The sequence below is a fragment of the Athene cunicularia genome, assembly GCF_003259725.1.
Source record: "Athene cunicularia isolate RWA chromosome 5 unlocalized genomic scaffold, athCun1 chr5_part1, whole genome shotgun sequence".
Classification (NCBI taxonomy): domain Eukaryota; kingdom Metazoa; phylum Chordata; class Aves; order Strigiformes; family Strigidae; genus Athene; species Athene cunicularia.
In genome coordinates, this window is record NW_020799101.1 from 5692995 (window position 1) to 5709836 (window position 16842).

The 16842-nt window shown below is 36.0% G+C and overlaps 1 protein-coding gene across 1 annotated transcript in view; it reads left to right on the plus strand.

Annotated features, from left to right (window-relative positions):
- The first annotated feature begins 5 nt into the window (after positions 1 to 5).
- The window catches only part of ARID4A (AT-rich interaction domain 4A), a 46271-nt gene continuing 29434 nt past the window's right edge, over positions 6 to 16842 (plus strand). Inside the window, exons 1-5 of the mRNA XM_026849203.1 lie at positions 6 to 101; positions 1391 to 1501; positions 3652 to 3717; positions 4456 to 4546; positions 16672 to 16751. Of these exons, the coding sequence (XP_026705004.1) occupies positions 96 to 101; positions 1391 to 1501; positions 3652 to 3717; positions 4456 to 4546; positions 16672 to 16751 (354 nt within the window). The 5' untranslated portion in view covers positions 6 to 95. The remainder of the gene's footprint in view (positions 102 to 1390; positions 1502 to 3651; positions 3718 to 4455; positions 4547 to 16671; positions 16752 to 16842) is intronic.

Genomic DNA, 16842 nt, shown 5'->3' on the forward strand with positions numbered 1-16842 from the left:
CACACCCCCCCGCCCTCCTTGTTTTGCAGCGTTTTCCCGTGTGCTCGCGGGGAGGAGAAGTCTTGGAGCTGGAATCCCTCAAATAACCTTTAAAGATGAAGGTAGGCTCGCTCCGGAGCGGGGAGCGGCTCCATTCCCCCCCTCCGCCCCTCCGCTCGTGTCTCTTGGCGATTTCATTTTCTAATGGCCCGTCTCGGCTGAGCAACAGTCGGGTAACGCTGGCCGGGGGTTCGGGGCGTGCTGTAAATCCTGCGCTCCAGCCGAGGGGCGGGTGAGCTCAGCTCTTGCAGTAGTAGGCTGAAAATTCACGACGTCTTTGAGTTGTTGTCCTTTGGGCTACTGTCTTCAAATGCTTCCTGTATCAGCAGCTGCTATTGCAAGTTTGCAAAACCACAGCTTTTGTCCCGCTTTAGCGGTTGCCGGGTTGGTTGTTTTGTTTTTTTTCTTTTTTTTTTTTTTCCCCCCCAGTAAAAGGCTTAACAATTGCAGTATCGTTTACAAAAGAGAGAAAAACTTTTTTTTAATCTTCAGAATTGATAACTAATAATTTTTTTAAAAACCCAGAAAACTATTTATTTTATATTCTGTGCCGATTTTCTGTCTTGATAAGCATTTTCAACGTGGTAATTTTACCCCTGTTTATCAGTTGCTTCGAGCACAGTGAAGTATAATATTGAGTAATAAAGTCCAGATTAAGGAAAACATGATGAGAAATATTTCTCTCTCTTAAAAATGCATAAGCAATTAAGCTTTGATAAAGGTGTTTCAGCAAAGAAAAATACTAGTTAACAGCTGTTTGAAAGATTACAACAAATTTCTCTGGAGGCTTCCTTTTAGTCAACTGGAAAAAAAAAAAATCTTAGCTATTACTCCAATACTTACTATTAAGTCTGTAACATTCTATCTCAAATGTTTTAAATCATCAGTGTCATTAGATTGCTTGTAGCTGAAAAAAGTGCAACTCTCTTTTATACTGCTTTTTTTTCAGTTGAAATATTTTCCTTTTGTATGCTGTATAGGAAGGACTTTCATAATTGCTCTTATACATTATTACCCTTTTTATAAGGAGATGTTTCAAATATCTGTTCAATACCCTCAAAGATAATTCTGGGAGAGTAATTAGGCTCACAAAATGAGGGGGGGGTGTGTGTCCACATCACTGGTAAAACAAAACTCACTGTAGTTGTTTGTTGGTTGGGTTTTAGTTTTGTTTTTTTTTTTTCTTTTAAAGAACTGTCTAATCTAATTGCAATTCCAAGTGCAGACATTGCTTATCATTTAGAAGTCAGTAGGTCTAAAAGTTTAGATGTAAAATTAAATACTGAATGATGTAGCTGTAAAAATAAATAAGAAGAACTAAACTTTGTTCTTATTTGTTGTTTCTTAATAGGCAGCAGATGAGCCTGCCTACCTGACAGTGGGAACTGATGTCAGTGCCAAGTACCGTGGTGCCTTCTGTGAGGCAAAGATTAAGACAGTGAAAAGGCTTGTGAAAGTCAAGGTAGTAGACTCTGCTTGTTGCTCATTTTATTAAAGCAATGTTTTGAAAGGACTGTGAGAGAAGATCCTAGTCCTGAAGACTAGGAAATGTTCGTTACTTCTCTGTATGAATTTTAAAGAACATTTAAATGTTGTTTTTCATATTTTGGTGTGGTTTTTGTTCTTTTTGAGGGGGTGTGTGTGTTTTGGGTTTTTTTTTAAGCAGGATGCTAGAACAAGAATGAGCTTTCAAATTACTTATTCTAGCTACTTCTTTCCTGATCACGGTTGTCTTCTGTTTGTGAATGCATCAGTTTCACAGCAATCAGTTTTGATGTCACAAATACAGGATTATGGCTTTACATGAGCAATAAGGAATAAGAGCAGCCTCTTCACGGAAACAAAAGTTCCATTTCATTCCAACTGATGTTCTCAGTTTTATAGCTTGGAACTTAAGAGGCAGTGCCAAAATAAATCAACATAGCAGCAAAAAAAGATGGCAATAATTAGTTTCTTAGACCAGGTTTTAGAAATGGCCGGGATAACATTTGTTAAGTTTTGAGCATCTTGCTGCTGCTTCTCAAGCAGCATGCCCTGGCTGTAGCTGAGTTTCTACACGTGCATAGTACTGGCCCATAATATTCATTCATATTCACAAGTCTTATGCCAAAACAACTGAAAAAGTAATTATTTTGGTGTTGCAGTACTGTTGTAAGTGCTACTGTGGGAAAGCAAGAATAAAACGTAATTAAGTAAAAGTATTCGTAGGAAATACAGAAATTGTTCCTCTTTGTTTTGTCAAAATCTTGCCATTTCCTACTTTCTTGTCCAGGATATGTAAATAAGACATTAGTGACCCAACCCCCCCCCAATAAATAGAGATGAAAGCTTCTTTTTATAACTACACATCTAATTTTTTGCGTGCTCTAATGCTTAGATCAAGTAGAACAAGCTATCAGTCTCTTAAGTTAGATAAGATTGATAAGATTTGGAAGCATATGAGGCTGCTGTGACTCGATGGAAATTCCTGTCACCCTGTCTCAGTTATATTCTAACAATTGAAGTTTTAACAAAGTAAGCCTGATACTGTGATTAAGAGCAGGTAGGCACACCCCAACACATCTGCCAAGAGGGCAAAGAGTCCAGAAAGTCCAGTATTTTCTGAGTATCAGGACAACCTACATTCACCTCAATGCCGATACACGATTTTAATAATGCACTTTATGCAATTTTAGTTTAACCTGAATGTGTGTTGATACGAATGCTGTTTTAGCACACTACTGGAGTTATAAATACTGCTACAGTGTAGGCGATGGTTGGGGGATAATTGGGGGAGCCAGAAAACTGGACATCTTTCTAGGTAGAAAGGAAACACCTGGAACTTTTGATTTCTGAATAGAAACAGGAATTTTGGAATTCTTTTAATAAAACACCATTGGTGTTTTTGCTGTAACAAATAGCAGTGAAACAGTTAACAATGTTGACATCTAAATATTCATCTTTTATGTTTCTACACTGAGTCTGCAAACTCGGGAATCCAAATTACATAGGCTTACATTCACTCTGTGTCATCAGTGCTACCTTCTCAAGTGTGGGATTTTAAAGGGAGAAGCACTCACACTGTAACTGATCCTTATTTTCAATACACTTGTACATCTTTACCATAAAAACTTTTTCTTGCTCAAGGCAGCAGAAGTGGTGCTATTGTATTCAGTTTGGTGATTTTTTTTGATACGTATTTAATAAAGAGAGCTTTTTAATGTAGTACTCAATGTGTTGTCAATAAATTGCTACAGTTGAAGTTGAGAGAGAGAAAAACCTGCTTAATCTTCTGATCTGGATGCCCAATTCCAGGTATGCCCCAAACTGCATCAATATCCAAACTCACATCAAAATGTATTTTCTTTGCCTTGGAGTAGCTGATGTTTGATTTGCCTTATTCTTTAATTATAATGTTTCGGATGAAATATTAAGTGTGACACTTGGGGCTTCCTGTCAGTAAAACCATCCATGCCCAGTGTTCTGTGTTCAGTAATGTTTGAGTCTGACTGATAAAGATCTTACTTTCCAAATTATGATTACTATACAGTTTCATATGCTTTTTATATGCTATCAAAAATAAGATATATATTATAAAAAAGAGATACAGAAAAGTTCTTTAATATTTTTCAGGTGGTTCTGAAGGGGGATAACTCAACTCAGCTAGTGCAAGATGACCAAGTGAAAGGACCTCTAAGAGTATGTATATTGCATGCCTTTTTTTCTTTTTCATAATCACATAATTGATTTGTAAAATTCTAAATTTTGATGCTGTTTAGGTGAGTACCCGTTCTGCAGAATTTACATCAGCAGAAGGAGGCTCATTGCTTTAGATCATATTGAGTCTTAGTAATTAGTCTTTACTCTTGTAGCTTGTAGAGGCTTTTTATGCTTCTCCATGTAATATACTTCATACACAAACAGTTATGCACGCAGTGATTTTTGTATCTCCTTATGGGATATAAAGCTTCTTACAAGTAATGAAGCTTTGAAACTTCTTATAAGTAATTGAGAACTTGATTACAAAATGAAGTTCAAGCCTGTTTAGACAGTAGTGAATATGATTGCTCTGTGTTCTAAAATCGTTGGTGTATTTTATATAAAAATATTTGGTGATTTGTGTTTTTGTGATATATTTGAATATTGATTTCCAGTTAGCCTTCTGTTATTTCTGGTGATGATGTAAGTCATGCTGAAATTGGATCTTCTGAGCCTCTTACCGCTTTACTGTCTACTTGCAGTTCAACCTTCATACTTAAGGAACTTTGTTTTTACCAGCTAAGGTACTCAATTTTACAGAGTAACATTTAGCTAAAATGAGTCTTTAAAAAAAAAAAAAAAAAGTCTAGCTTGCTGAAAGAATTAATGCCTACATGTGTTTTTCTCCATTATATGAGTTTGGCATTACATGTAACCTTGAGATACTCCTTTTTGCAGGTTGGTGCAATGGTTGAAACCAAAATGCCTGATGGATCCTTTCAAGAAGCTGTTATCAGCAAGTTGACAGATGCTAGTTGGTATACTGTAGGTGAGCAGCCACATGCTTTCATTTACGGTCTGTAATCTTTGAACCATATATTTCTAATTATAGGTAATAAAAGTAAGTGATTATATCTCGTATTGTAAGATCAGAGATTTTGGAGGGGATTTTTTTAAAGTCGTCCAGGTCTTGTTTCCTTTTCCATTAGAGTCAGATGATAATTATTTGATGTTCAGGGAGGCTATTGCACAGGTAATTGCAGGGCTGAACAATCAAGTTTTCTTTGGCACAAGGTATATACGCTGATGTCAGTTACATTCGCTGAAATTCAGGATAATTTTTGCAGATTTTAAGACATAAACCTTGTAGTTGCACTTCTAGCTGAAAACCTGTGGCATGTAATGAATGACTGAAATGCAAACCTTGCTTCGCTATGTGCAATCCTGTACACAAGAAAAACATTGGTAGTCTGCATTCTGAAGTCATTCCTCTGGTTTGTGTAGGGTTGAGGATTGTGTTTTGTATGAAGCAACAGAAGACAAGCTTTTTTTTTTTTTTTTTTAATTAGGAAAAGAGTTGATATATCTTAAAAAGAAAAGAGGGGACATTCATTTATAATGTGAATAACTGTTTGCTTTAAAATAATTTTCAAATAATGATTATATTCAGCAAAATAGAAAACTACTTTGCTTCTTGTGTTGGAGGTTCATGAGCTTTTCAGTTATTGGAATACAAACCTTGCAGTACAAACCCCAGAATGCAGCATCAGCAACATTTCAGTGTTGGAGAAGAATTCATTGGAAGATAAATTTATTTTGAATAATTAGAATTGCTCATTTTGTTCTCTAGGTTTTTTTCCGAAACAGCTTTCACGGTGGAATGATAAAACCCAGCAACATTCAAGTAATACTAGATAAGCAAATAAACCCCCACAGTATTTGAATTGGAGAGCTTTGCGAGCACCTGTACTTTTTTGCACAACTTTCTTAGAGCAGTGGAGCATTATATTCACAAATAGTAGCATGGAGGGAATATGCTTCTCTTAATTGTCTTGTATATGCTACTCTTTGGCATTGCTTTTGAGATTAGTACTTGTAAGTTTAAACTGACTGTTTCTCACTAGCTGCCTTGTATACCAAATATATTCAGTTTTACTTCATATTCTTCTATACTCTATCACACAAAATGTCAATTATTTTGTTTCATTAACCCCCTTTTTAAGAAGATATTTTCAGTAATCCAACATTTCCATTGCAGTAGGTGAGGTTATGTCGTCTTTGGTGGGATCAGAATAAGGCTCTCACTGCAGATGCCTTGGAAGGATTTATCACTTTATGATTATTATTGTTACTGTGTGCTTTAAACATAAGCCCGTTGACTTGCCAGTTGACAAAGCTCACTGCTCTCTTGCATTTTTCTTCAAGATTATAACACTGCTGTAAAATTGTAGTGTATGTCAGGTCAGGGAGGGAAGGCAGGGTTATTTTGGTGTGCAGAAGATATAAAATCTACTTGGTTTAGTACTATGATGTGACATACTCGGTGAAGAACGCTGGACCTTCAACTTTGCTTTGTGTTGTCTTTGAGGTTCACTGTTTGGATACAGAAGAGATAGGAAACACAGTCCTGCACTAATAATGTCATGGTTTATGAACTAGCATTTCCATTTCAAATCTCTTTACTTATTTTAATTTAAAAGTAGCATTTTTAGCTAATTCTGTTTGAATTTGGACCAGAAGATTTTTATCAAGAAACCAACTGCACATATTCCTGCTTCAGTGATTAAAAAAAGTTTTAAACTACTAATTGTTTACCGTACTTGTCTTCTTACATTTGACAAGTGAACTTTAAGTCCCCTGTTTTGGGGGTGAGTTTTGTCTGAGTGTTTTTTGTTTGTTTTTGTTTTGGTTTTTTCCTCTCGAGCAGTACACTTCTGCCAAAAATACTTAATGAGTAGGTAATTTGAACAGTAAATAAATGCTCTGCCCTGTATTAGTGGATTGTTGTTTGGATTTAACAAGCTGTTGAACTTTCCCAAATAAGAGATAAATCATGTATGCCATGATTTTTACTTTATACACTTGTTAAAGTGCAGTTCCTCAAAAACTTGAACCAGTGGATTAATTTATTATTGTCACTTTCTTTCCCCCAAAAATATTTTTTGAGAGGCGGAATGGGGAAAATAAACCCTCACGTTTTCCATATGTAAATGTATTAAGACTGCTAGGATTTTGTAGAAATTAGGAGCTGGTGGTCTGGAGGGATTTAAGTAATCTTACAGTAAGTTAGCATGCAGTACTCTAATACGGCATGTAGAGTATATATTCCTATGACTATGAAAATACAGTTGTATCTAGATCTTATGAACGTTTTTGTGAGTCATCTGCTTATTGGTGTTGAAAACTCAGGTAACATTGACCAAAGTAGCAGATGTGAAGTTTGTGTCATTAAAAAAAAAAAAAAGGTTATTTTACTCTTAAAATTGAGGGAGTGTTGTAGGTTGAGTACAGAAACAGTGAGGCGTGAAAAATAAGCCTTATCTTTTCCCCACTGCTTCTATTGTATCTTTGTAGAAAGGTTTGGATAGGTATTAGGTATATAGTGTATGTTTCTGTGAAGGAGAGAGTGTGTTGGATTAGTTCCTTTTTAATAGATGGTGGGCAGAACTACTTGGCAATCTTCTTCACTGATTCAAAGCTAAAATGTTGAGAGGAAGGTGGATTAACATCGGCCTTCAGGTTTCTAGAATGTCTTCCTGAATGTGGTCAGGCCTGAGATAGAAAGCACAAGAGAAAGCTTGTGTTCAGTAGTATGTTATTTGCCTATGCTATTTACTCTGTGTTATGTAGCATCTCTTTCTCGGCGATCTAAAAGTAGATTGATATGAGTAAGGAACCCCCTAATATATACAATCAAGCATTTTCAAAGTAGTAAGTAAAACTATCCAAAAAATACACCAAAACAAACTGCATGCGTGTCTCGTGAGGTGTAATGATGTCCACTTTGCAGATCAGGTTCTTTATTTCAGAATTTCTTTATTTCTTCTTCTAAAGAAGAAGAAGAAAAGTCAGCTGAAACAACTTTGCTTTGTTCAGTGAGTTGAACCAGTAGAAACACTATGTTGAGTTTGCTGTAGTAGGCTGCTTAGTCACCAACATAATGACAGAGCCATAGTGATGATCAGTTAGTCTATTTTAACAGTATCTCCTGTCTATTAGTGGTGCTCATGTACCCAAAATAAATAATGATTTATTTTTATTATAGGTACCATGGAATCACCAATTCACTTATTTTTACATAGTAATGATGTTACTGTAGCCATTTAGTTGCATGCAGATTTTCAGCTGTGATATGGAAATACTTCTGAGATTACCTTTGGAAATCAGTTTTCAGGTATAAGTAGGTGAAGAAACAAAAGCTCTTTGGAGTGAAAGTTTAGCAATGTCTAGAAAATGCCATTGCACAAGTCAGCTCTAATCTGCTCCATCCAATCTACACTGGGATGACAGGAATAGCAGTTTGAGCCATTTGTTATCCAGAGAACTTAGTTAGATGCTTTAATCTTCAAAAATGCAGTTATTTAAAATGAACTTATTTTTACAAATTTTAAAGTGGTTCATTGATGCTTTTGAAGTGCTGAATGTATTGTTAGGTGATAATTGCATAGCATTAGAGTGGTCTATCAGATCTGATTTCAGCTGAGCCAGGTTTGAATTATGGTTTACTTAGCGCATCATCCACCTGAACCTTTGTTAACTTGTAAAATGCTTCAAGTAAATACTGAAATGTCTGAAATGACTTTAAAAAAAAGAAAAAAGAAGAAACCACAATGCAGACCGTGTTACAAAGTGCGTACTTGTATTTGCCTTCTTTCCTATTCTCCCTGGAATCTTACAAGCATTACCAGAATTTCAGAAAAGAGAAATCCTTATGTGTATGTGCTTTAAGGAAACACTTTTGTATCACTTCTGTACAGAACTAGAAGCAATGTAATGTCTACATAGAAGTGAAAAGCATTATTTCAATTGAGTAAGCATCTGAAGAGTTGCTGTTAGAATGGCCTTTTTTATTGCCTTATAAAAATAGAAGTGTCATCTCTCTTTTGACAAAACTCAGATCAGTGTATGTGCTTAGCTCTCGTTAAGTATATGTATTTTAATCATATCTGCAACTTCAAACAAAAGAAAAATCAAATACATTGAGCCTTGAGCCTTGTTATTTGCTAGATAATACCATGGAAAACTTTTTCTAAAGAGAGGAAGAGGGAACATGTATTAAGTATTCCTCTGAAATAAGTAGGAAATAGAAGAAAAAAAAATCACTAACCCAAATCGGTGAGAGGCATGTGCAGTTTCTAGCAGACCTTGCTGTCAACAGTAGGGCTTTATATATGGTTTAGAGTGAAAGGGAGCATGAAATCCTTATTTTTTGAGAATTATGGCTTTCAGGCTTCATCTAGTATTTCTGTGTAAAAGATATGTCTTCTCTTTTTAAGTTGTCATGAAATAGCAGAATATTTTAACGTAAATAGTAACGAATTAATTTTTCTCCTTTTCAATACTGCATGAGTCTGCAAAGCCAACAGTTTTTCTTCTTTGGCTGTGGTATGGTGTTGTATGTCAGCATGGCCCAACTTTGGCTGTGGCATAAGGCAGACACCACTTCTGAGACACCTGTGTGAGCCCCACGTCTCTGCTCGTGCTGCCCTCCGGCCTCGCGTGGTGGTACCTTCCTTCTCTCATGTAGTTGCTCTGTTAGTTTGTGGGAAATGCTGAGTAAGTGTGTGCTGAGAGCAGTTAGATACCCAAGCGCTCGTCCTTGTGCAAGTGAAGTTCTGGGGAGTCCACCTGAGTTGTTCTGGAACTGAAGTATAGTCTCAGCCACCAGCTGCATCTCGCTGGAGTACTGCATTTAGGAGGGCAGGTGACAGAAATGAAAGGTGTTAAGTATTTGGTTTTGGTCTTTCAGGTTGCATGGATTTTGAAAATTCCAGTTTATAATTCTGAGAACATTTATCAGAAAATGTGAACCAACAGTGATGTCCTAGGACTTTTGGGAGCAGGGTTGCTTTTTATAGTCACAGGAGCTATTTATAATTAAATTTTCCTATTTTTTAAAATGTTTTCCTCTTCTGATGCTTTGTGGAGATCTCTATGCTAACAGGAAACATTGACTTGGTTCTGGCTCCGCTACAGCTTTCAGCTCTTAACATATATCTTATTCTTGCATGAAGGGTGATAAAACTATCAGTGCCGCCACAATAAGTTGATTTCATCCTTGCCAGAGGCCTGTTGGTTTGTCTTTTTATAACTCGAACAGCACACATTTTGTAGTGTGTGCAGGGCGCTAGTCATGTTTGTGCGGCTGGTTTGACCAGTTCTTCCCAGCATCCTGTTGAGTTCTACATCCCAGAAGCATCACTTCATCTTTGGGCTGTGCATGTGTCATCCAGGAATCCAAAACCACAAGTGTGGCAGAGCAGATGCCCTCACTTTTCTGGTTCTCTATACCACCCTGACCCACCATAGTTTTGTTCTTTTCATCCTCAAAAATGTTGTTTGGGTGGATTTTGAGGAAACCCTGTATTTGCATGGAGTCCTTTCATGGGTTGTATTGCTGTTTAAGTCCACCTGTGGCATGCAGACTGCAATAGCTGTTTATCTTCTGGAGAATCTAGGAAAAAAAGAGAATAGCACTGCATTTTGCGCTTATGTGCGTTTAGGCAACGTGCAGGTAGAGGAGGAGATGAGATGGTGGAAGTGTCTATTGACTGAACCTTGTTACAAATCAACTGGATGGAGCCTTCTGTTACAAAGCACCTTTGTTATAGTGTGGGCTGACTGTTAAAAAAAATATTTAAATTATGTACAAACAATTCTGTAATGAAATCAAGGAGGTAGATTTTTTTTCTCATCTCTTTTTATGGAATAATAGTAAGATAGCTTTTTATGAGCTGTTACAGTAGTTTCAGACAGTAGGTTTTTGTTTGTAAGGTGATAGTCTTTGAGTAGAGTCAAAGGTTGCACTTCTGTGTTTTCAGTGATATTTCAGATATGTTTCTGTAGAGGAACTGAAGCTCATTTAAAATGATTTTTTTTTTTTAAATCGAGTTCTGTAGTCTCTCCAGTAGCACAATACACTGCATTATCTTGCTCTTAAGCCCTCTTACAGTGATGAATCAGCAGTTAGTACAGACCTTGTCTACAAGGTCATTCAACAAGTATTGCACGACTCCTGGTACTTGCTATATTTTTTCCACAGCTGAAAAACAAAAATCTGCAAAACTTCCAAACGTTCATCTAGGCATTCATAGATGGCATCTCTGGTAGTTCAAAGTTTACTACTTTGTCAGGTAGGTAGTGAAAATAATTAAGTGTGCATGGTGACACTGGAGCGTTTTTTTTCTTCTTGGTATTTACATTCATTGTCTCGGTAGATATAAAAGTTTCCAAATGGGATGAGGAAGGAGAAAAAAAACTGTTTACTTATGTGCAGCATAGAATCTTTCCTCCTTTGGGCAGCAATAGTGACATAACTTGTTGGATTTGAAGTCAGCAAGCAGATGCAGTCTGGAGGGTTTGTTTTCCTATTCACTTATCTGTTACAGGACCGCCTTGTTCTGGTAACACTGATTGTTCTGTGTGTAAAGTAATATCATAACTATTATGAGGATGTTATTGCTGGTGTCCCGCTATGTTCTCCTTTTTATCTTTTTTTTTAAAATCTTAGGGATGTTTATGAACAAGATGTGGTTAAACTGATCTGCAGTTATTTTGTGGCAAGTTTCTTCACAGTTCCTAAAAATTACTTTGATTAGTCAACTTGTTGATATTTCTTATATAAATAAATGAGAACTGATGCTGAGACAGTGTTTTGGTCAGGACAGGGTTAGTATTTTGATAATGACATATATGAGCCTGCTGTAGATACATGAGCTGTATGAGATAACTGCTCATCAATAGTGAGTTGAAAATTGCACTGTTTAATGCATTTTTGATACTCAACTTTCAATCGGGAGAATTTTTTACTAACTTTGGGAAGTATTGCACTGATTCCCACTGGGAATCTTTGATTTTCTTTTTCTGTGGTAGCTTGAGCTTGCCTAGGCTTTCACAAACAGAACAAAAATCAATTCTGTTACTTTTCTGTCATTATCAACAAGGTTGGGATGCAGCGAAATTCAGAAAATTTCCATTTCGTTTTCACTGTTTAAATATGCTCTGTGTGGAGCATATTGAACTCCATTCTTGGGACTAGAACAGAGACTGTTCCTCCAGGTTGTGCTGCTTAGTCATCTTTTTCCCCTTCTGTCAGTGTTCGTCATTAAGCAACATATTTGGAAGAAAGGCCTCTGGCCAGCAGAAACGTTGCTTTTCTGTCATTCCCACTTCCTTATATTGACTCTTAAATAGTAGTATATAGGTTCCTGGCTAGTATGTATCATTCTCTTTCCAGAAGTATTTACTGAAGTACTCGTCTGGTACGCTCTGTTTCCCCAACAAGTATGTGCCCACTACAAGATGAGGCAATAGTAGTACTTAAAATACTTCTGCTTTTTCATACTTGTTTCTTTGGAAGGACAAGATTGTAAGTTCCTCTTCTAAGATAAATATTGTGGCACTGTAAACACATCTTTTGATGACTACATTGTATGGGGTGATACCTCACTGTCTTCTGTTCCTGTTCCCTTCCCTCTTTAACACATCTGAAACATCAGTAAATTCTTACAGAATACAACCTCTAGAACTTCTGGTGCGGGAGAATTTGGAGTTGAAACAATAAGCTATTTAAGAAATTATTAAGGAATTAATACAAGTTATTCAACATTAATCTAACAGGTTTTAATTTGTTTGTACTGGACGTTTTAACTAAACAGTCTTACTTCTGGATGAGGCTAAAAAGAGGAATGAATTTGCAGCTTGGAAAGTCATTAACATATTAAGTCGTAACATGACTGCTGTCATAGTATCAAAGTATTGTGTAGCCAAAAAAAGTGCCATCTGTCCTACTGCTTATATTTATGAAATCATTAATATATGATACTGTGCATTGAAAAGGGACTCTCTTATACCTCTAGGACTAGCATTAAAAAGTCATGCATAGGGTGGCAGTAATATGAATTTTGGTAAAGTAGATTCTTCTTGAAAGTGAGATGGAAACCACAAGGCCAACTTAGTTTAAGAAAGGTCTTTTAAAAGGTGCTGACACTATCAGTGTATGTTTCTGTTTACCCTTTCAGTAAGTCTCCAACAAGTATTTTCCCTAGAAGACAAGCAAATTTAAAGTACCTACAATTACAAAATATTTCATGCATTGTGATTAACTGAAGAGACTTCTTACTTGGCCCCAATTTAGTAGTTCAAATAATTGATATTTTTGTATGAAAAATAGTGCTATCCTTTCTACATTGACACTTTATAAAAGTGATCGGTAATTTATCCAAAGAAATCTTTCCTTTTATGCTGTTCTGTCACTTTGTTGTTCTGCAAAGATGTTGTTTTGCTCTGAGTTGTGCACCTATGCTGTCAGTTGCAGGTTCAAAAAGTTGCTGTAAAAAGAGCAGACAATTTCTTACATACCTAAAAACTCTTACATGGTCAAATAAAGTTGCAGTTTATTCTTTAAGTAATTAGTTGACTTTGAAATACCAGAAATATTAGTGCCTTCTGTTTCTGCCCTTCATGGTCCTTCTACCTTTGCCCTACTGGCCCCCATCAAGATAGAAAATTAAATGTAACTGTTACTTTTCTATTAATCATTTTTAAAAGACAAAGTTTTTTTACGTAATGATAACGCTATGGTATTTCCTTCTCTATGGCACCATTTAGTTTTCATTATTGAGAATTCTGTTGTAATTTTCTAAAAGCATTTTCTTTACTGAGCTGGTAATGTCTTCTGTAGGGATAACCACACAGCCTTGATAAAAATTTTCTAGTTTTGTAATTCGTGTGTGTATATATGTATTTACTTATCCAAACGTCAAGAGTTTCATAAATATATGTTGACTATCCATTCTTTTAAACTGAATGATGGGTGAAGGGGAGAGAAACTTCAGTACTGGAAGAAAATTACCAAGGTGGAAAGGGAACATATTGGACTTGCTTACTTTGAAGGAATCACGCACTCCTACACTCTGATGTGCATTTTCTTTTCCTCAGGCAGGACATTCTCACTCTGCTGAGCAGAGACTTTTTCTACACTTTCCTTTAACGGTTACGCCAATTCCTTGGCCTGCTGCAGTTCAGGAAGGAGTTCTGAGAATTTGTGGTTTTCCACCTTCCTTTCCTAAAGTTGTGTGTTATCTGCCTCTTGTATGAAAGATAGTACACTATCCTTTTGGGAAGAGTGGCTTTCCTTTTAGGAGCAGAAGAGGGGTTTCAGAAAGTTTTTTTTGGTTTTGTTGTTTTCCTTTTTGTAGTCCACCTGTTTCAGTTTTGCAAAATGGAGAGTGGCCTAGCACTTTTTCCTCTGTATGGCAAGGGACAAGCAGCTTCTGTCGAACAGGCCGCTGCTCTACCTTCAACTAGAGAAAACTGAGAAAAATGACAGGAAAAGGCTTGAGGGCGAGGGCTGCTTTTGAGGCATGTGGTAGACTTGTCTTTATTCAGGTATGAAACTGGGAATAGGACTGAAAGCATGACTCTCAAACTCTGAAAGCACACACTCACGCTTTCATTGGGTCTGAGGGATGATTAGGAAAACTTAATTATTCAATATTAATTTCTTTTTTTCTTCCATGTTGTTTTGTCCATGGAAGTGAAATATAAATTCATGAAGTTGACACTTCAGTGGACTCGCAATTCCATTTTGCAATCTATAATTGCCTTGTATTGGTTGGGAATATCTAATAACATGACTGTCAAAGTTCTAAGCTAACTCACGTGTTTGTTGTAATTGAGGAAAACAGAATATCTCACACAGTTCTTAACTGTCATCATTTCCTTATGTGTCCTAATTTAAATAGTGTAGTGTGTTTTACTCATGTATTTTACTTAATGCTGAGTATTTATAGGATTTTTATCTTTTAGGGATGAAAAAATATTATATATCATATGGCTTCTGAATGGTTTGCTTAATTTCTTCCTCTACTATACTAGTTTTCATTAAATAGGTAGAGCTTCCAAAATTGGAAAGCAACTAGACTGATACTTTATTTCCTATTGAGTATCAGGCTCTGTTTGCTTTTTTTTTCAGTAGTTAACTGGTGCCAGTCACCAGCTATTTGTTCCCTAAACTGATTATTTGGGAAAAACTAGTTCTTTGACTTCAGTACTGAACGTGTTTGACAAAGGTTAATGATGTTAATCCACTTTCAAGTCTCTTCAGAGCAATGACAAATGGCACACAGCCCAGTCAGCCAAACCACTTTAAAACTTAAAACTATGGCAAAGAAATATTTATCAAAGTGTACAGAGAGAGCTGATGAGTTTGGAGTGGGTAGTGAAACTTAAACTTCAGTGGGTTGCTTTTTTTTTTTTTTTTTTTTATTTAACTTAATATAAACCTGTGACAACACTGAACTTCAGAATTACTTTGAGCCCTCTGGTCTTTGCACTTAGCTGATCAGTGGGTACCAATGCTGAGTTAGTAACACAGAGGGGAAGAGCTCATACTTTGTTTTCCCAGTTAATACAAAATGTTGAAGTGGTGGCTTTCTTGAGCTATAGCTAAACTAGAAAATTTTGAGAGTAACATACTGACAGTGGGGTTAACATGTCTTACTAGTATTTATGTTTTGAAAATATTATTGACTAGTGTAGCTAACTAGGCATATAGATATCTGCCATCCTTAAAATACTAGCTTTTTGGAGGGGGAAATTTAGTTACCTTGTGTGTACAAGTATTATAAGCCATAAAGATAATTCAGTAGTGGAGCATGCCACAACGGTATCTGTAGTCTGAAGATAGAAGAACCTTATCAAGCTTAATTAAATTTGTATTCATACCTGTTTATATAGGTATTATTGCAGGCTATGGTTTTAATCAAAGATTATGAGAGTGTGACTGTTCTACGTAGTTATTTGACAAATAACTTAAGTGCTTTTCTTGCTGCAACCAATCTGTTTTTGCTAACAATACACATATATTAGATAGTCGTGCTACCTCAAGAGATTTTTTTTTATTATTATTACTAGAAGTATGCTAAATTTATCATACAGATATGCACAAAACTTGAAACTTCTTCCCCTCCTCCCCCCCCCATCTCCTTCAAAGTTCACTACTGGGCAAAGCACATTTCAAGTAGTTTAAATATAGAGTAGTATTCTGCACTTTGACCCCATACAAATAAACTTTTACCTTACTGGAATGCCAGACTGCAGCCACCTGGTCTCTGCTCCTTGAAAAGGGCCTGTTCACATGGCTCAGACAGTGGGATCTGAACCAGTGTGGGGGGAACTAGTAACTTTTCTTTCCTTCTCTTTGTAAAAGTTTGCTTTAAACTAACTAAAGAGTAAATCTTTCTCAGGCAAAGCTTTCAATAGCCTCATAGCATTCTACTTTTATTCAGCTGTGTATAGAAATTAATGGAAGTTCCCTTATACAGGAGTTTTAAGAGAACAGGATGTCTACTAAGTATTCTTTATAAATTGGTGAGAATTACAGTTACAAATTTCCAGTACTTCCAGTCTGTTAGTAGCACAGTATTGATAGTGTATCAAAATCAATCACATGCTTTTTTTCTTTCTATTCATATGTCTCTTTCTGGGGTTGGTTGTAGCAAGATGGAGGACTAAAAAGTAGCATAAGTAAGGAATGAATGGGTAGTCTTAAAAAAAAACCAACCAACAAACAAAAAAACCTCAAAAAACCAAAAACCAAATAAATCCCTAAGATTGTTAGATAATAATAAATGATATGCAGCAAGTAGCTATGGCTTGAAATGTGCAGTGTATTGATAAGAAGGATGTCTAAATTAGACTGAGACTATTACATCCAAAAGCCTTACTTCATACTGGCTTGATTCCGTGTCTGAAAATTTATCTATTTTTAGACTGAATCTTACAGACCACCCTTCATTTTGCTTGTGAACTAAATAAATGTTTAAGTGGAGGTCTTGAAAGTCATATTTAGAGAATATTATGGATTATGGGATAAATAGTAGACCTATTTTGTCAGCTTGGGAAAGAGATCTGATCATCTTGTGCCAATGTGTTTTCTTGACTTCATACTAGTTTTTGATGATGGTGATGAAAGGACCTTAAGACGAACTTCATTATGCTTGAAGGGAGAAAGGCACTTTGCAGAAAGTGAGGTAAGACAATGATGGACATGTAATGAAAATTAGGTAGTTTATTTTATATATATATATATATATATATATATATATATATATATATATATAT